The sequence below is a fragment of the Rutidosis leptorrhynchoides genome, unplaced genomic scaffold (assembly GCF_046630445.1).
Source record: "Rutidosis leptorrhynchoides isolate AG116_Rl617_1_P2 unplaced genomic scaffold, CSIRO_AGI_Rlap_v1 contig148, whole genome shotgun sequence".
Taxonomy (NCBI): domain Eukaryota; kingdom Viridiplantae; phylum Streptophyta; class Magnoliopsida; order Asterales; family Asteraceae; genus Rutidosis; species Rutidosis leptorrhynchoides.
Genome location: NW_027266400.1, coordinates 29148 through 46452, shown reverse-complemented (window position 1 = coordinate 46452; position 17305 = coordinate 29148). Strand labels below are relative to the sequence as shown.

Here is a 17305-nt window from a genome sequence, read left to right as displayed (position 1 = left end):
AGACAAACCTATCGGAAATTTCTAGTGTGTTCGTTTGGTGTTTGAAGCATGCTACGTGTTGCTCCAAACACCCTTAAAAGAAGTGATTTTTACTAAAAATGGCAAAGAATGTCAGAAGCAAGACGGAATGCTCCTTTCCTATTCCGACTAAATTTTTGCAATCAGACACATAATACAGTTGCAAATAAATCAACTAGGAGAAATTTTAACAGAGAATTTTTACACATGTTGAAAAATTGCTTCAATAATAAGGCGACATTTTATGCTTTATGACTTTACATAACCAATAATCAAACTCGAGTGAAAGATTATTATGTAACTAAAACATCATAAGGTTCAAAGAACACTGTACAATGAAGATTTCAAGCAAATACCTAGTGAGAAAATAGAACAAAACGCCTAGCAAGACCGACACAGGAAGAGCTGGCAAAGCTTTCTGATACAATGCCAAAAGCATAAGTGTGATTCCTAGACCAGCTATAATTGCTAAATAGCAAGCATAAACTGTCATGAAATCATACATTGCTGCTCTTCCAACTAACACACTGTAAAAAATAAAGTCTCCGAGCCCGAGCTTGATCGCGCCTGATGATCCTAACCCCATCCCCTCTAATACCAAATTCTCAGCTTCCTCGCGTAATTGTGGCTGGATATTAATCCGATGCTGGATTAATGGAGCTGAAAGTTCCTCATTATTTTGGCCCTCCTCAGCTCTAATCAAACCAATGTTGTTCTGTCCACTAAGAACTGGAGAAATAGAATTGGTAATCGTGTTTGATTCAGACGCGCGATCCGGAATCGTGTTTTCGACATTTCCCCTGTCTCTCCATACTCTTCTCTGAACAACACCCTCCCCAGGATTTGAGTCATCGTTAGTAACAGGCCTAGCCTCATAAACCAAAGCAGGAATATCTTCGTCTCTTGATATGGCAAGCTCGACTAAAATCCTTAATGGCCCAACAGGCAACAAAACAGCAGCAAGATCGTACAATGACATTGCAATTAAAAGCGACCAAGTCGTCCATTCGGGTAAAAGAGTGAACCAATAAGCAACCAACATACCGATAATGACTAAGTAAGCTTGCGTGACAAGAATTGCCATTTTCGACATGAACACAGCCAGAACTCCCACGATGGAAAAGTTAAACAATAGCAACAAAAATGTGATAGAATCAATGGGGACATTAAAATCCTGAATCAAGAATACTGCAATTTCGCCACCCATGACACCCAACACCATAAATGCAGAGAAACCCATGTACAGTTTTAAGAATTTAGTGCATCCAAAGTAAAATAGAGCTACTAAACCGAAAGTAGCAATCGTGACGACACCCACAAAAGCTAGAGAATTCAAAAGGGCACCTTTGAATTTGTCCCATGTCGAATCAGAGCTGGTCTCGTCGTACACCATTGAAGCTATTGACGTGACCTGTGTTGATTCGCTGTTTGAATTTAAAATGGAGACCAAAATGACCACCAGGAACATACAAATTGAAACTGGAGCTATGATTCTGACGATTTCTTCACCTAATGAATTGAGAATGCTGGACGGTTTCTGAATTCGTGCCATTGGGTTTCTCAATTTCAAGATCAAAATTGAAACTTTTTGGTGGGGATTATTAGTTTTTAGTGATTCGATTAGGGATTTTGATTGCTTGGGAGTTGGAAGAGGAAGACCAGTGGGTGGCGTTTACTTACAATTACAAACACTGTTATTGGAGGAGAAATGGCCAAACTGAGCGTCTGGTCCTTAATGTTTAGAATGTGGTCAAAAGGTTCCTTTTATTTGTGTTTTATAGATTATTTGGTCCTTCTGTTCACTGATTGAATCTAACGGCTGTGATAAGCTCCGGTCTATATAATTCAACGTTCCAGATCTTTTCACAGAATCCTGAGCTGGGTCATCCTCAATCTCTCATAAACCTCTCACTATATAAACAGTAGGGTTTTAGATTCTAGCACAGACAGAGGAAGAGAACTAAGGTAAGTTTCGAGAATGCTAAAAACTATTACTTTCGTTTCATGTTTGAATTGTGATTGATTATTTTGTTGTCTCTGATTAAGATTTCATATTGGGTATTGTTTGTGTCTGTTTAAAGATTGATCTAAGCTATATATTGTTTCCCAGAAAGTTTGAAAATTGGAGCTGAAGACATGTTTTATTTGTAATGATGATCACTTTTGTTGGTTGTCTTCTTGTTCTTTTTGAGCTTAGCTTGTGTAAGACTGAAAGGGTATTTGATATTGGCTTGAGTAAGGTTGAGAGGTTGAAAGTTGGAGTAGTTTGAAATGAAATAAGCTTGTGTGTGTTTTCAGGTTTGTCTTAACAATGGCTTTCTTGAGTAACGTGGGGAATACTCTTAGTCAGACCACGTCTGCTGCTAGGCCATTGATCTTTCAAGCTATTCGATGCATGTCTTCATCAAAATTATTTGTTGGAGGTGCATAATAATAACATTAACATTAACAGTCATTTTCAGTTTGTGATATTTAGCTTTCAGTTCATTTGTGTTTCACACACACACACATATATATATATATATGAAACTTTGTTTGGCAGGTCTATCGTATTCTACAGATGACCAAAGCCTGCAAGAAGCTTTCCAGAAATATGGTCAAATTGCTGAAGGTACTATCTACTTCGCTCGATCATTCTCTGTTTCTTTTCGTCTGTCTATGATGAAGATTAAAGGAAAGAACTTTAGAAGGATTTTGTGTATTGGCTTGAAAAAATAAATGGATGGATTGCTAGAATATCATGCATAAATTAATGTTATGTCTATATGTTTCTCCCCTGGTTAGTGTTTTTGTGTTTAGATTAGAATGTTGGTGATTTGACATGTCTGTTAGGAATATTTATGTACGTTTATTATCCTTGTAGCAAGAATAGTCACAGATCGTGAGACTGGAAAATCTAGAGGGTTTGGATTTGTGACTTACAGCTCAAGTGAAGAGGCCTCCTCTGCTATCCAAGCCTTGGACGGTCAGGTAAACTCTCATTCCCTTTGTAAATTTTTCAATTTGACTTCTCTAGAGCTTTAATATGGACAAATGGCTTATACGTGACAAGTTTAATTTTTTATGATTCCCTTTTTAGGACCTTCATGGCCGTAGAGTCAGGGTGAATTATGCCAATGATAGACCGCCAAGAAATAATTTTGGTGGAGGTGGAGGATATAATAATAATAATAGCGGTGGTGGTGGTTACAATGCCGGTGGAGGATAAGGTTACAACAGTTACGGTGGCGGCAATGGGGGAAACTACATGGGCAATGTTGGTGGTGATGACAATTCAGGAAGAAATTCATTTGGTCCTCCAAGTGGTGGTGGGGTGATGGAAAACTAGTTCTGACAGCAACAGTGGCGTATTCAGTAGTTTTGGTGGCGGTGATGGTGATTTCTGATGCTGACATTCTGGCGGTGGTGATTACTTTAGCAAACTTCTTCCATTTTCCCACATTTCAGTTATCCTTAGTTTCGTTCTGAACCATTTTATATCTTGTTGTCTGGTTATGCCTGTGAACTCTCAATATATACTTCGTAATTGTATATAAATAAAATTCTGGCGAGTTGATAATTCATAGTTACGAACCCATGTTAACTACCGGAAATATTTATCAAGATTGAAATAATGAATTCTATCACTTGAAGTTTACGTCACCCTTCGATTCGATATTGAAAGCAATGATGAACAAAGGAATGGCAACAATGGAGTAAAATGTAAGAATGAAACCAGTAAAAGATACAAATAGTTTCAAGCTATCTATCTATATACCATAACAAAAATTTCTTTTTTCTCTCTTTTCGTAATCTTAGTTCTTAGTTTCCTCCATTGAAAACAAAACCCTTTGAGCATTCAACATTGCATGCGAGCCTTTCTTGGCCTTCTCCACAATTTGCTTTATTAGCTCCTTCTCCATTTCATCTTCGCAACCACTACTTTCTTCTTCTTCACTCACACCAAAATCAAATAATTCTTGGACCCTTGTAGAATTGTCATCTTCCGATCTTAAATGACTCGGAAAGACTTCCTCTGTTGTTGTCTTCTCTTTATCGCTTGCCCCATAACTGTGACCATATGAAAGTGTTCGACTTAATACCGGTGAATATTCTTCATCAGAATCATTTACTTTTAAAAGCTCTTCATAAGCCTCGTTGTAAGCGTTTAGAGCTTCACCGGATAAGTTCATCACCATAGGTTCTACAATATTAACTTCTTCAGCGCTTTCCCTTTCTAAGTTAAAAGAATATCTCTCCGAGAATGTCTGCCGATGAATTTTACGCTCCGATTCAATGAGTTTCACCTTCTTTTCGCTATTTTCGAGGGCTGTCTCGAGTTCCTTCAGACGTTCTTCAAGCCTTGAATTGATGACTTCGTGTAGCTTTAAACTCAACTCCCGAGGCGAAACTGCATAATTTCCATAGTGCGTAGTGGATCTATTGCTTGAATTTTGTTTGGAGTCATTCAGTAAAGCAGCTTCCCCTTTAAATAAGTCTGTCCGCAAATCCCCATGAGCAAAATCTTCTACAAAGCATTGGTCAATCTGCATACAACAACAGAATGGCATTTGGTTCTTCAAATCATAAGCAAATTTTGCAATCTGAATAACAAAGTAATAAAATACTAGCTATATTGGCTGCAATTTTTCCTCATCTGTCGGATTCTTACAACTATTATAAAACTGAAAAGAAAAATCATCCACAAATGGTATAAAAAGCAACAGGGAACCAGAGAATGCTTCAAAGTAGGATTTATTGTGTGAATTCACCTGGAAACCAAACCTAACACATAAAAAGAACTGGCATTTGGGGTAAAATATAGCTTAATGCAAGCATTCTATGCAAACTGAACAGAATCGTGCATTAGAATTTAGAAGAATACCTCGAGCTCTGTCGATCTGTTGTCCAGAGTAGATGAATTCATATTCAGGCCCAACCTTTCAAGTTCAGCTTCAAGCTCAGCTTCAATTTTGCTGATGCTATCTGAACTCTCTGGCTTTTTATCGTATCTAGCTGATTCATCCACTTTCTGTTCGGTAGCAAGTGAATTTGGAATCGTTATCTGAAAGAAACTGCCAGCTGTGTCCTGAGATTCATAATTCTCATTTGCCAGCTCCTTCACAGTAAATGAATTTTTCATTTCAAGCTCCTCTTGTAAATCCTGAACCAGGTTTTCAGTCTGCTTCAACAACTCCTTGAATCTTTCTACTTCTCTTCTATTAGCCATGAAAGAAGATATAAGGCCAATAGTAATTCCAATGCAAAATAGAACTGCTCCGTTTTGTGATCCTGTCAGTTTTCAAAAGGCCATGCAAGTTGTTACACTGGATAAGTAGTTCCGAAAATTACGAAACAGGCATAAAACGCAACTTTTTTCAAATCACAATGATAATATCAAAATATCGAGAATAAGTAAAGTACCGTCATATCCACTGACATTATCAGCGGAGTTGCCCAGTCTCACAAATTTCCCTCTTCCACTCTTAGGTTTTGGCTTCTTAGGGAGCTGCAACAACCCTAATTTTGGTGGTAAGGAAAACCCAGAAACCATTCCCTTCCTTCCTAAACATGATTCCCTATGAAGCTGATTTGTTTGCCCTCCGAAAGAATCCATGTTTGCTCGGCTGATTATCCGGCTTCCATCAGTTACAAGCAACGGCCTTGTAGTTGGTGATGAGAAGGAACTTAAGACATAGTCTTCCAATCTAACCTTTTCATTATATAGCTGAGCCATGACGCAGCTTTCCAGGGAACTTCTAGGTTTAACATAAGAAGCCTTGTTGTGTTTTGTTCTCAACAATGTCTTTTTCCTCGGAAGATAATCTACTTCACAGTAAGATTTACCACAATGAACATAATCTACTCCAGGGGGCAAAGTAGATAAAGAAAGTAAATTGCTTTCATCATAATTTCCCGAATTTCCACTCACCAATGTACTAGTAGAAGCCTTTTCGACTACTTCAGAGCCATCTAAATGTCTTCTTCTATCCATAGAACCAAAAGAGCCTTGATTCTCTCTTTGCGAAAATTTTCCAGATGCAAAGCAAGGTGATGCCGGTTTCTTGGAATTTGAATCTCCCAAAGACATGTCTGGTAATAAGCTGTTGCTGCCTTTGTCTTTTGAAAGCTTCTGGCAATATTTGCTAATATAACCGGCGGCGGCGGCGGCTGCAACAACCCATAAGTCCATTTTTTGCTCTCTCTTCAGCAGAATAAGCTATCTAAATTCCATAACACAACAAAAATTATCCTTTTTTACAATTTCCCGACCAAAAAGGCGATAATTCCCATGAATCTGATCTTAAAAAAGCAAATAATTCCAAGCCAAAACTAAGGAGCTTCAAACTAATAATAGCCAACTAAAACTTGATTGATACCTAACTATACATGACTGACGACGGTATCGAAAATTAAGACAAACCAATTTGGCGAGCATAATCATAAAAATCCGAGCTCTGCCCAATTGAAATCAACATGTTAATTTCATAACCCAGAATTGAAAAACGCCATTTCATGAAGTCGAATAAAGTAAAGGTCCAAACTTGTAGCTGAACCCATGTTGGAACAGCTTCGTTAGAGCAAAACCATCAATGCATAGGATCCAATCTCACAGAAAACGCCATAGACAAAGCTTGAATGGAGCTAATAAACAAGAAGGCAATAGAAGTAGAGCTTAGTGTGTTATTGGACTAAAATCACAGAAAGTTTCATAGAAAAAGGATTTTGAGTAGTTTTGAAGAAGAACGTGAGAAACACAAACGAGAAAAGAAAGAAAGGAAGAATCTTTGTAATGAGAATTTATTATTATTTTCTTTGCACTTTTTATCTACGCACACGAGATATATAATAGTATAATACACAAAGAAAAGGACTCAAAATGATAAATTGAAACAGTTTAAGGACTAATTGTATATTTCCTTTTTCGTAAGAGGACCTTTTTTTCCCTATGATTTACACTCTCGGAGAAGAGAATAATCTCTAATTACTTGATGATGGTTTATTATTGTAGAATGATAAATACTTTTTTATTTTTTTAACGTCAAAAAAATGTGCTAATTGGATAAATAGAACTAAATAAAGATATGCATAGATTTCCTTTTATAAGGAAAAAATAAAATTATCTTTAAGATTTTTTTGGAAGTCAATTATCTTTAAGATTAACCTCAAGTTTTATTGGATTTGAAATTTCATTTTCAGACATACAATTACAACTTACAAGGGGACCCCAATGGCATACCATACCATACCACACCTCACCTTTCTTTGCCAACCATGATGGTAGAGTTATGAGATTAGTAGTAAATGATTTATTTTATTATTTTCGTCTCAAAATAGATACAAATATTTACATACAATTTATATTGAAAAATTTGCATCTATTTTGGAACGAAATTAGTATAATTTTGTGGTCATGATCTTAAAACATTAATCCATCCAGTGGCTAAAGTATTCAACAACTAAACGGTAGGTACCAAATTAAGTTACAATAAACAAAACTGTTCGTAGGATTTTCCAGAATGAATTGGAGGGATGTGGGATATGCTGCTGGACGCCTATTTTCCTTGGTTCCTTTGGCATTCTTTTTCAAGGTATAGGACACCGGTAAGTCCGGAGAGAAATGACTGAACGAGGCAGGCCCTCCTTTGGTAATGACTTGAGCTTCGGATTCATCCTGAAGTCTAAACTTTTAAGAGAGTTGAGGTTGTGAAAGCAATTCAAGTATTTCAAATTGGGGTGACTATAGATTGACAGCTTAGAAAGAGAGGAGGGAAGATTAATTTCTAACGTGTCGATGTCTGCTTGCTCAATCGTAAGAGATGTGATAGATGTGAGTTTGCTTAACCCATCCCATTCAAGCAATGATTTACATAAATTCATTCCAGAGATCACCAACCCATTAAACTGTGGGGAGAATTCTTCTAAGAAGAGCTCAATCCCTGGACCTGAACAACCGACTAGACACGATGAATGAACTAGGGAGGCCAGGTTATGAATGCAGTTGGGTGCTACTGCCTCCAGTGTCTCACATTCTGTGATGCTGAGATGTCTCGAGCTGTTACTTGTGTGCAAACCTCCTATGGACTCTAGCTTCTCACAGCTCCTAATTTTAAGGCGTGTAAGTGAAGAAGGGAACTGGCCCTTGGTCTTGGGTGATGAACAACCAGTACTATAATTAATGTCCAACAAACTTTTCAAATTCCTGCAATGGTATATTTTCAATGTTTGAAGGACTTCAATTCTTTCAATCCTGCAGGCATCCCTTCCAACAATGCACTTGTAATTTTAAGATATCGCAGATAGGTTAGATTGCCTATTTTTGATGGCAATCTTTCGAGGCGAGAACAATCTTTCAATATCAACGTTTGCAAATTGTATAATAAACATACTTCTTTCGGTAAACATGTAATGCCAGTCATAGAAAGATCAAGATACCTCAAGTGTTTTAGATCTCCAATCGAGTGTGGAAGCTTTGTGATGTAGTACCCATTGAGAGACAATACCCTCAACTTTGGCAACCAATTCAAGTGAACATTGTTGGTTTCAGAGCTTTCACCATACGGTAGATACCTTGGAAGAGGGAGGAAAGTCCTTAAAGACTCTCCTCCATGAAATGCTTCAAACTTTTTGATGCCACAATTGTAAGATAAATGACGAGCCCTTGCAGTTTTTTGGCATAGTTTACATTTTTCCGCATGATCTTCCAATCGAAAGCAGGTCTCACCGGCAACAGATTCTGCTACCTCATGGATATGGTCATGCATAACAAAAGAATGATGATAACTTGACCACTGAAATAATGACCCTGACACAAGCTCACGGAAGTACTTGGCTCCTATCATTTCCATTTCTTCACCCTCCTGAGATTCCTTAATGAAACCTTCTGCCATCCACAAACGTACTAACGATTTCTTTCTGAATAGATAACCTTGTGGAAAAATTGCACAGTATGCAAAACACTTTTTCAATTCAGGATGAAGATAGTGATAACTCAGTCTCAGAACTGGAAGAACATCACTTCCTCCATTTCCTTGTGAACTCCATATGCTACTAAAATTTAGCATATGCTACCACTCATCCACCGGCTTGGATCGCAGTAGACCACCAAGAGCTCGAGCTGCCAAAGGCAAACCTCCACATATTTCAGTTATTCTTTCACGAAGAGACTCAGGTTCTATTCTTGCTCGCTCAGACATATCCACATTCTCAAAAGCATGCCTCTCAAAGATAGACCAACAACTCTCATCTGACAATGGTTGCAGCACATATAATTTGACATGACCCATCATTTTTGCTACTTCTTCATCACGAGTTGTCATGATTACTTTGCTTCCTTGCGCTCCAGCCATAAAGGGAGGTTTCAGAGCATCCCACAAGGAATACTTCTTGTTCCAGACATCATCTAGTACAATCAAAATCTTTTTACATTCTGGAGTATCTTTTAATTTACGTTGGATTGGATCCAAATCCTACAAATCACAAGATTGTCCGGTGATTTGCTTCAAGAATAGCTTTAGTTATAATCCGAACGTCGAAATGAGTGGAGACATAGACCCACGCGTTCAGTTCAAAGTGGTTCTTCACCTCATTATAAACATGTTGGGTAAGGATAGTTTTACCCACTCCTCCCATTCCGACGATGGGTACTACACGGAAGTTGATCTGATCACTTGATCGACCATCACCTTTAAACAAGAAGTCGATGATTTTCGCCTTGTCCTCATCCCTCCCGTAGAAATGATCGTCCACCACAGAAGAGGTGGGCGTTCTTTCCAAAAAATCAGTAGATCTGAATTTCGTCCCTCCACTAATCTCATGCAAACCCAGCTCCGTTCTTCTTTTGGATACTTGGTCCAGTTGGTTTGTGATCTCTTTTATCTTGGCACCAATTTCATGCCTGAACTTAAAGGAAGACATAGCTGTAAAAGGAGGCATCATCTTTTGCTTCAACTTGCTGGAGGTGGTGTCTGCTTCTTCTTGTTCAGCCACCATCTTTTGTTTCAAAGCTTCATAGGAAATCTCATCGAGTACATCGTCAGCATAATAAGCCAAGTCTCGAAGATCGTGCGACCATTCTTTCACAGCCTCACTTGTCGCTTGTTTCAGTTCTGCATCATCTAGAACCGCTTGAATGGTGAGCAGCACGTTCTTCAACTTCTTCAACTTGTTCTCTAATCCTTCACGACATGCTAAATTCCACAGATCCCGAGCTCGAGGGGCCAAAGTGTTACATAACAAGTCACATGCTGAAAGGAAATCTCTGCCATGTTGTTTGTTTATGAGTTAGGCGGAGATCGAGGAAGCTAGATATATATTTGAACAAATTGATAGATTCTATCAGTTGTTGAAGCCTAAAGGAAATTACAAGGGGAGAATGTCTGCACGTCTCCAGATACAAAATGAACACACCTTACTGCCATAGCCTTTCGTTAGCGCCGTTGTCACGTTAAATTTGATGTGATCCCTCGGGTACAACTATATGTTTACCTCAGAAATGGACCTGCCATGATAACTTTGATGTAATCGGCGACTGGACAAATTATATAGTGTATATTTTCATTATATTATTGGTTTATGCTGTGGTCATTTCCTTATTTTGTCAAATTATCAAAAAAAAATTCTTTTTAAGAAAACTGTCAAATTATATATAAAAAAAAAAAAAGTCACGAACAAACGAGCTCAAATCCAACATTGCAGGATAATATTAACTCTGAATGAAATATGAAATTTCATTATATAGGGAAAAAAAAAAACAGATTCAATGATCCAATCCAATAAAGTTCAACAATTTCATGACATGACATGAATCACATGGAAGCGATTCCAACAGAAGCAGCCGGTTTGGTCTTACAACTTGGGATAGTCTGAAACTGGTTTTCCGGTAAACTCTCAGACAAGGGACCCACAAAGAAGTCAATCATACCAGCATCTTTATTAATCTTGATATCAGAAACATATACCCACAAGAAGAGCTTCTTAGCTTGAATCCCAGAAACAGAGTGTACGGAGCCATAACTCATCTTCCCTTTAATCTTCTTGTCGTAATAAACCAACCGATCGAAATGAACGTAACAGTGGCTTTTAAGATCGATCTCGAATTCGCCGGTGGTCTCCGACAGAGTGTACGATTCGACGTTGTCTGGTACGAGGCCTTTCGGAAATCCATACTTTGTTAGCAGATCGTGGACGTCGACTGGCCGGACAGAGTTTGAACCGGAAGAAGAAGAAGAAGAAGAAGATGATGATGACGTCACAATGGTCAACGTCAGTAAACAGAGAAAGATCGAACAAATTGACGCCATCAGATTGGATTGAATCATAAAAACAGAGAATTGAGAGATACTGAGAGAGAGAGAAAAGAGGAGACTTTACAAAGAAAGTGTTTGACTTTGCGTTAGATTTTGTCTTTCTTGAGTAGAGTAGATGCTTGTGTTTGTGTTTTGGTGACTTTCCTAGTTGTCCATGTCACTTTATCTTCCTGGTTGGCCAAAATTATAGCCTTGTTAACTGTTTCCGACTTGTAGCCTTGTTTAAGAACATCCGACTTGTAGGCTTGTTTAATAACATCCGAGTTATTGTATTCTTGTCAAGTTCTTCCCGACTTGTATTGTTGTTTAAGAACATCAGAGTTGTAGCCTTGTTTAAGTCATTACCATTGTAGGCTTGTTAAAAAGATCTCGACTTGTAGCCTTATTTAGCTCTTACCGGCTTCTAGTCTTGTTTTAGTAATTACCGACTTCTAGCCTTGTTTAAGTTATTACCGACTTGTAGCCTTGTTTAAAATTTTACCGAATTGTAGCCTTGTTTAAAATATCCCGACTTGTAGCCTTGTTTAAAATATTCCGACTTGCAGCCTTGTTTAAGTTTTTACCGGCTTGTAGCCTTGTTTAAGTTTTTACCGACTTGTAGCATTGTTTTTAATTTTTACACACTTGTAGCCTTGTTTAAGTTTTTACCGACTTATAGCATTGTTTAAGTTTTTACCGTCTTGTAGGCTTGTTTAAAATCATCCGACTTGTAGTGTTGTTCAAGTTTCTACCGACTTGTAGCCTTGTTTAAGAGTTCCCGATTTATAGCATATAAGATCGAAAATGAGATTTTCAGATGGATTAAGAAAATAAAAAATTATGGATAGGGGTATTTGAGACCGATTTTAGAAATGTTGAGGACCGCACAAAAACGTGGGGTTAAAAAGTTCTTATCTTAGCCAATAACAGTACGGCACCTGGCATTATCTGCCACTACACCACCAGCACGCCACATTGATTTGCGCGCCGATTTCAACTAAAACCCCTGAATGAGTTAAACCCTAACTAACGACGAAGATTATTAATTTCATTTCAGCCTGCAAAAGCTTCAAAATTCAATGGCAAATCGCACGAATCAAACTCAAGCTTCAACGTCTAGTTCAATCCGGAGTGTTAAAAAATCAAATGGGGATCATTTTTTTGGTAAGTTTTTACCCCTTTTCATTTCCAAATCTTCAATTTGAGTCCTTTTTAGCTAGGATTAGTGGAAGTTGATGCAATGTTTTGTTTTTAAAGTATCAATTGTGTGGAAAGTTTAAACTTTGAGTGTTGGGATTCATTTCAGTTGTTTAATTTTATTTATTTATTGTAGTTTGGAGAGAGTTCTTATGGGGAGGCATTGCTGGAGCTTTTGGGGAGGGGATAATGCATCCTGTAGATACTGTGAAAACCAGGATTCAAAGTCAAGCTATTCTTAGTACAAGTCAGGTATGAATAGAATGCGAAACCATGATGATGGAATACTAATAAAGAGTATCTTAATCATGTCGGTTAACTATGTTTCGGTCTTATTTTTATCAGACCCAAAGGAGCTTACTGCAGATGCTCCAGAAAGTCTGGGTTACCGATGGGTTAAAAGGTGACTAACTATCATCTCTTTTATAGTTCTCCATGCCTCATGTATTTTAGCTGTTATATCATCTAGTTGTGGAAAAAGTAACTCCTAGTCCTTTGCTTGGTTTACTTCCTTTCGTCTTTGCAATTTTGTAATGTTTGCCAGTTTTCGTGTGTAGGCTTTTACAGGGGTATAGCACCTGGTGTTACTGGATCACTTGCAACTGGTGCAACATATTTTGGTTTCATAGAGTCCACGAAAAAATGGATCGAAGAATCACATCCCGGTCTTGGGGGCTACTGGGCACATTTTATTGCTGGGGGCATTGGTAAGTCATAGAACTTTAATTATTTGGCAGTTCATGAAAACACTGACAACTATTTTTGGGACGGTTGTAGTATTATTGATTTCAGACATGGAAATTTATTGTTCATAGATTCTATATTGTTATACTATGAATCTCGTAGTCCAAAAGATTGGGAATTTGAACATGTGTTTATTATTATTATATGCGCATTATTTGTAATTATATCTATCTAGTTCAGGTGATACGCTTGGTTCTTTTGTATACGTTCCTTGTGAAGTGATAAAGCAGCGCATGCAAGTCCAAGGCACTTCTGCAACTTGGAAGTCTGGCAGTCAAGTTTATGATTATTACACTGGAATGCTTCAAGCTGGCAATTCGATATGTAGAGAGCAGGGGATCAAAGGATTGTATGCTGGGTAAATATATCAATCAGCTTTTTTCAAGTTTATTGCATCAATCATTCCTCCTCACTATTTTAACTTCTTTAATGGAGTATTATAGAGATGACTTATTTTACATTTGTTTCATCTTTCTACTTTTCCAGATATGGCTCCACGCTTGCAAGAGATGTTCCATTTGCTGGTCTTATGGTATGTCAACAAAAATTTCTTTGTATTGCTTGGTTGAATATCTTGTATCGTTAAAAGTTCAAACTTTTGTTGGTTGTTGACAGGTTATGTTTTATGAATCTTTAAAAGATGCATCTGAGCATGGGAAGAAGAAATGGAACTTAACTCATCATGTGAATAATACTTTTGAGGGACTAATATTAGGCGGATTAGCAGGGGGTATGTATATTTTCACTTGATAATACTTGAGTAATTTCGAATTTTAATTTCTTCAATCCATTATATATGCTTCAATTCTTGTAGGCTTAAGTGCATATCTAACCACTCCCTTTGATGTAATTAAAACGAGAATGCAAGTACAAGGCTCCACAGTAAGGTAGTACACGATTGAATTTCCTTTATACGAATTTCTCTTGTCCATTAGAAACTTCCAATATTCAAAATAATGTCCGAGTACGATTATTTTTTAGGTACAAAAGCTGGTTTGATGCGATCCACAAAATATGGAAGACGGAAGGTGCTAAGGGAATGTTCAGAGGAAGCATCCCGAGGGTAACATGGTACATTCCAGCTTCTGCTCTTACTTTCACGGCAGTTGAATTCCTCAGAGAACATTTCAACGACAATATTGGAGTTGAAGAGGTGACGAGCATTTCGATAGAGCGAAAGAGGTCTTTAAAAGAAGAGGCAGCTTAGTCTCACATTTCTTTTCAGAATCGGTTTATATAATGGAGGAAATGAATTGAGCCGATTTTGTAACTAATTGTATTGGATTGGTGCATCGAGCGATATTTTATGCTCACGGCACAAACTTTAGAATTTGTTTAAACAATTTTCAGCCCATTATCGAGAGATTGTACATACTTGTTTCACAAGACAGTATTCCATGCCATGACAATTGACTGTTTCGAAATTGAATAGTCAGAGAATCGATTTTAACTCGGTTTAATATCTTTCACCCATAAATTCCATTGTTTCAGACAACTTTTACTAACAATCATCAATAATTTTAAAAAAAGATTCAAACCCAGAACTCAATTTTTTTGGCTCAACAAAAGGAATATATATTAGAAAATAGAATTCTTATTAGGACTGTGAATTAAAAAACACATGAAGAGTGAAGGAAACTGTATTGGCCAGGAGAAGAAAACTTGACTATTCTCCTTTTGCAAACTTACAATGCTACAAATAAATAGATCAGTTGTGAATTGCTAATATACATCAGGTGAAAGCACCATGGAATAATTTTTCCAAACATATGTCAAAACTCTCTGGTTTTTGAGCTCTCAAATCCTACCTCTATACCATTAATTTACTTCATGTCTTTTTTACCCGCAATAATGGTGATTTAGTAGGAAAGTCTATCTCTTGTCATCCAATGAAGTCAACATGCACATTCCGCGAAGTGCCACTTTCTGCAACGGGGAAATCAAAGATCCCAATATAAGCAGAATGGGGTCTACAAGCAAAATAACAGAATAATGCTTCGATTTGCTTGCTAATATCATTGGTTACCCTGGACTCTGAGCTTCTCTAAAGTGGCTTTGTTGGTCTAGGACGTCCTTGACTAAATGGCGTGTATAAGAATCCGGAATGCAACCATTCGTTTCCATTGAAATAAACATCTTCTTAGCTTCATCAAATCTTCTAGCTTCACAGAGTCCCTTGATAAGAGCACCATATGTATAATTATCAGGCTTCAGGCCCAATACTAACATAGAAAAGAAAAGCTTTTCACCTCTCTCAACCTTGTTCATTCTACAGAAACTTTGAATAAGGGCATTGAAAGAATAAATATCTGGCTTTATTCCATCCACTTGCATCTTTCTAAAAAGCTTCATTGATCTTCCGATATCTCCGACCACACACAAAGAGTGAATCAATATATTGTATGTGACGGCATTTGGAGAAATGCCCCACTCCATCATTTCATTGAAACAATTGAAAGCGTCATCAATTTCGTGTGCCTGACAGAGGCCGTCGATTATCGAACTGAACGTAAAGATATCCGGTTTAAATCCTTGTCCCAAAAGCATTGCTAACATTTCCCGCACAAGTTTTAGATCTCCATCCTTACACTGTCCACTGATAAGGGTATTAAACGTAACAAGGTTAGGAGGAGTACCTCTTTGACGCATCTCACTGAAAGTCTTACATGCTCTGTCCATCAGCTTGGCTTTACAAAAGCAATCGATTATCATGTTGTATGAAACTACATTTGATACAAGTCCATCTTTAACCATATAGTCGGCATATCGATCCCCATCCACAACTCTTCCCGCCTTATATAAAGCTTCAACTAGAACAAGATAGGTATTAAACCCCACCTTCACTCCTCGCTCGATAAATTTATCCAATATATGACACGTCTCACTCAGATCATGTCCCTTTATCAAACAAGTCATAGTTATGTTAAATGTCGAACTGTCTGGAAAATATCCTCTCTCCCCAATTTTCTTCAAAAACACAGACACCTCTTTGGCCATAGAGTTGTTTGAAAGACAATGCAGTAGAGTATCACAAGCCAGCTTCGGATAAAGAGGCTCCTTCTCCATAAATGTTATTATGAGATCGAATGCTTTACCAGGCGCCTTGCAACGAAAAACCCCATGAACCAGTGATCTTATGGTTGCCTCACTGGGCCTCACATTCTTCTTCTTCATAGTCTCAATAACTTTAAAAGCGTCATCAACCCTTTTTGCGCAAAAGAACCCATCAATTAGGATGGTATATGTGTATACATTAGGAGCATATCCCACACTCTCCATCTGTTTAACCAGCCGAAGTGCCTCATCCATAACGCCAATCTTACAAACTCCATGAACAAGGATATTGTAAGTAAACCTATCAGGTTTACAATTTTCTGCACCCATCTGTTGAAACTTCAAGTATGCCAAGTCGAGAGAATTTGACTTCACTAATGCATCGATGACAGCATTATATAGCCTCGTACTAGGATTGATACCCAAAATTGATATTTGCGCAAAAATATCAACACAATACTTGGCTAATCCCAATCTACCCCAGCTACCAATCAAAACACAAAGCAAATCAGTGGTTACCCGACATCCTGAGTTCCTAATATTTTGCAGGAATTCAACAGACAAAATAACAGGTCCTTTGCGATAAAGAGCATTAGCTAAAACGCCCTTAACCGATTGATTCTTAGCAAATGAGGGGTCTTTATACAGAACCCAGATATAAAATCGCAAAGGGTGCAATGGGTTCTCTTGATTTTGCAAAATACTAGCAACAAAATGCGGGACCAAATTTATCCTTGCCGCTTCAAATTCGTGGTTTAGCAGTAAGAACCAGTCGTTTCTCGATAGAATTTGAGAAATATAATGATGATCAATGACAGAGAAGTTTCTCTTAGCCTTAGGATTACCTGTTGAAGGAGACTCCAAGTTATTTTGTTGCTGCCGATGATGAAGAAAAGCCGTTGTAGTTATTAGTTTCCTGAGTTTTGTCGAGATAAAAATAAACTGTTGGGTTTGATTTGAGATGAAGACTGGAAGTTTTGCCCATAAACAAAGAGAAGAGCAGCCTCTCATGTGTCCTTCTCTCT

The 17305-nt window shown here is 37.7% G+C and overlaps 8 protein-coding genes across 8 annotated transcripts; 2 read left to right on the top strand and 6 right to left on the bottom strand.

Annotated features, from left to right (window-relative positions):
- Positions 1-319: 319 nt before the first annotated feature.
- Positions 320-1570, bottom strand: LOC139881387 (presenilin-like protein At2g29900). Its single transcript, XM_071865868.1, has one exon. The coding sequence runs from the start codon at positions 1568-1570 to the stop codon at positions 320-322; it is 1251 nt and encodes a 416-aa protein (XP_071721969.1).
- A 759-nt stretch (positions 1571-2329) lies between these two features.
- On the top strand, positions 2330-3226 carry LOC139881385 (glycine-rich RNA-binding protein 3, mitochondrial-like). Its single transcript, XM_071865867.1, has 4 exons — positions 2330-2441; positions 2561-2629; positions 2882-2988; positions 3098-3226. Exons 1-4 carry the CDS (start codon positions 2330-2332, stop codon positions 3224-3226), a joined length of 417 nt encoding a protein of 138 aa, XP_071721968.1.
- Positions 3227-3812: 586 nt separating this feature from the next.
- LOC139881376 (uncharacterized) lies at positions 3813-6190 on the bottom strand. The gene is made up of 4 exons (XM_071865860.1): positions 5422-6190; positions 5111-5289; positions 4883-5029; positions 3813-4544 (listed from the first exon to the last, which is right to left on the bottom strand). The coding sequence occupies exons 1-4, from the start codon at positions 6188-6190 to the stop codon at positions 3813-3815; spliced, it is 1827 nt and encodes a 608-aa protein (XP_071721961.1).
- A 2026-nt stretch (positions 6191-8216) lies between these two features.
- On the bottom strand, positions 8217-9062 carry LOC139881375 (putative disease resistance RPP13-like protein 1). Its single transcript, XM_071865859.1, has one exon. The coding sequence runs from the start codon at positions 9060-9062 to the stop codon at positions 8217-8219; it is 846 nt and encodes a 281-aa protein (XP_071721960.1).
- Positions 9063-9065: 3 nt separating this feature from the next.
- Positions 9066-10418, bottom strand: LOC139881374 (putative disease resistance RPP13-like protein 1). The gene is made up of 3 exons (XM_071865858.1): positions 10364-10418; positions 9499-10244; positions 9066-9467 (listed from the first exon to the last, which is right to left on the bottom strand). The coding sequence occupies exons 1-3, from the start codon at positions 10416-10418 to the stop codon at positions 9066-9068; spliced, it is 1203 nt and encodes a 400-aa protein (XP_071721959.1).
- Positions 10419-10805: 387 nt separating this feature from the next.
- LOC139881373 (uncharacterized) lies at positions 10806-11300 on the bottom strand. Its single transcript, XM_071865857.1, has one exon. The coding sequence runs from the start codon at positions 11298-11300 to the stop codon at positions 10806-10808; it is 495 nt and encodes a 164-aa protein (XP_071721958.1).
- Positions 11301-12364: 1064 nt separating this feature from the next.
- LOC139881388 (uncharacterized) lies at positions 12365-14433 on the top strand. Its single transcript, XM_071865869.1, has 9 exons — positions 12365-12449; positions 12619-12734; positions 12828-12885; positions 13040-13189; positions 13407-13584; positions 13713-13758; positions 13842-13956; positions 14041-14113; positions 14208-14433. The coding sequence occupies exons 1-9, from the start codon at positions 12365-12367 to the stop codon at positions 14431-14433; spliced, it is 1047 nt and encodes a 348-aa protein (XP_071721970.1).
- An 815-nt stretch (positions 14434-15248) lies between these two features.
- LOC139881372 (putative pentatricopeptide repeat-containing protein At3g16890, mitochondrial) lies at positions 15249-17291 on the bottom strand. The gene has a single exon (XM_071865856.1). The coding sequence runs from the start codon at positions 17289-17291 to the stop codon at positions 15249-15251; it is 2043 nt and encodes a 680-aa protein (XP_071721957.1).
- Between the last annotated feature and the right edge of the window lie 14 nt (positions 17292-17305).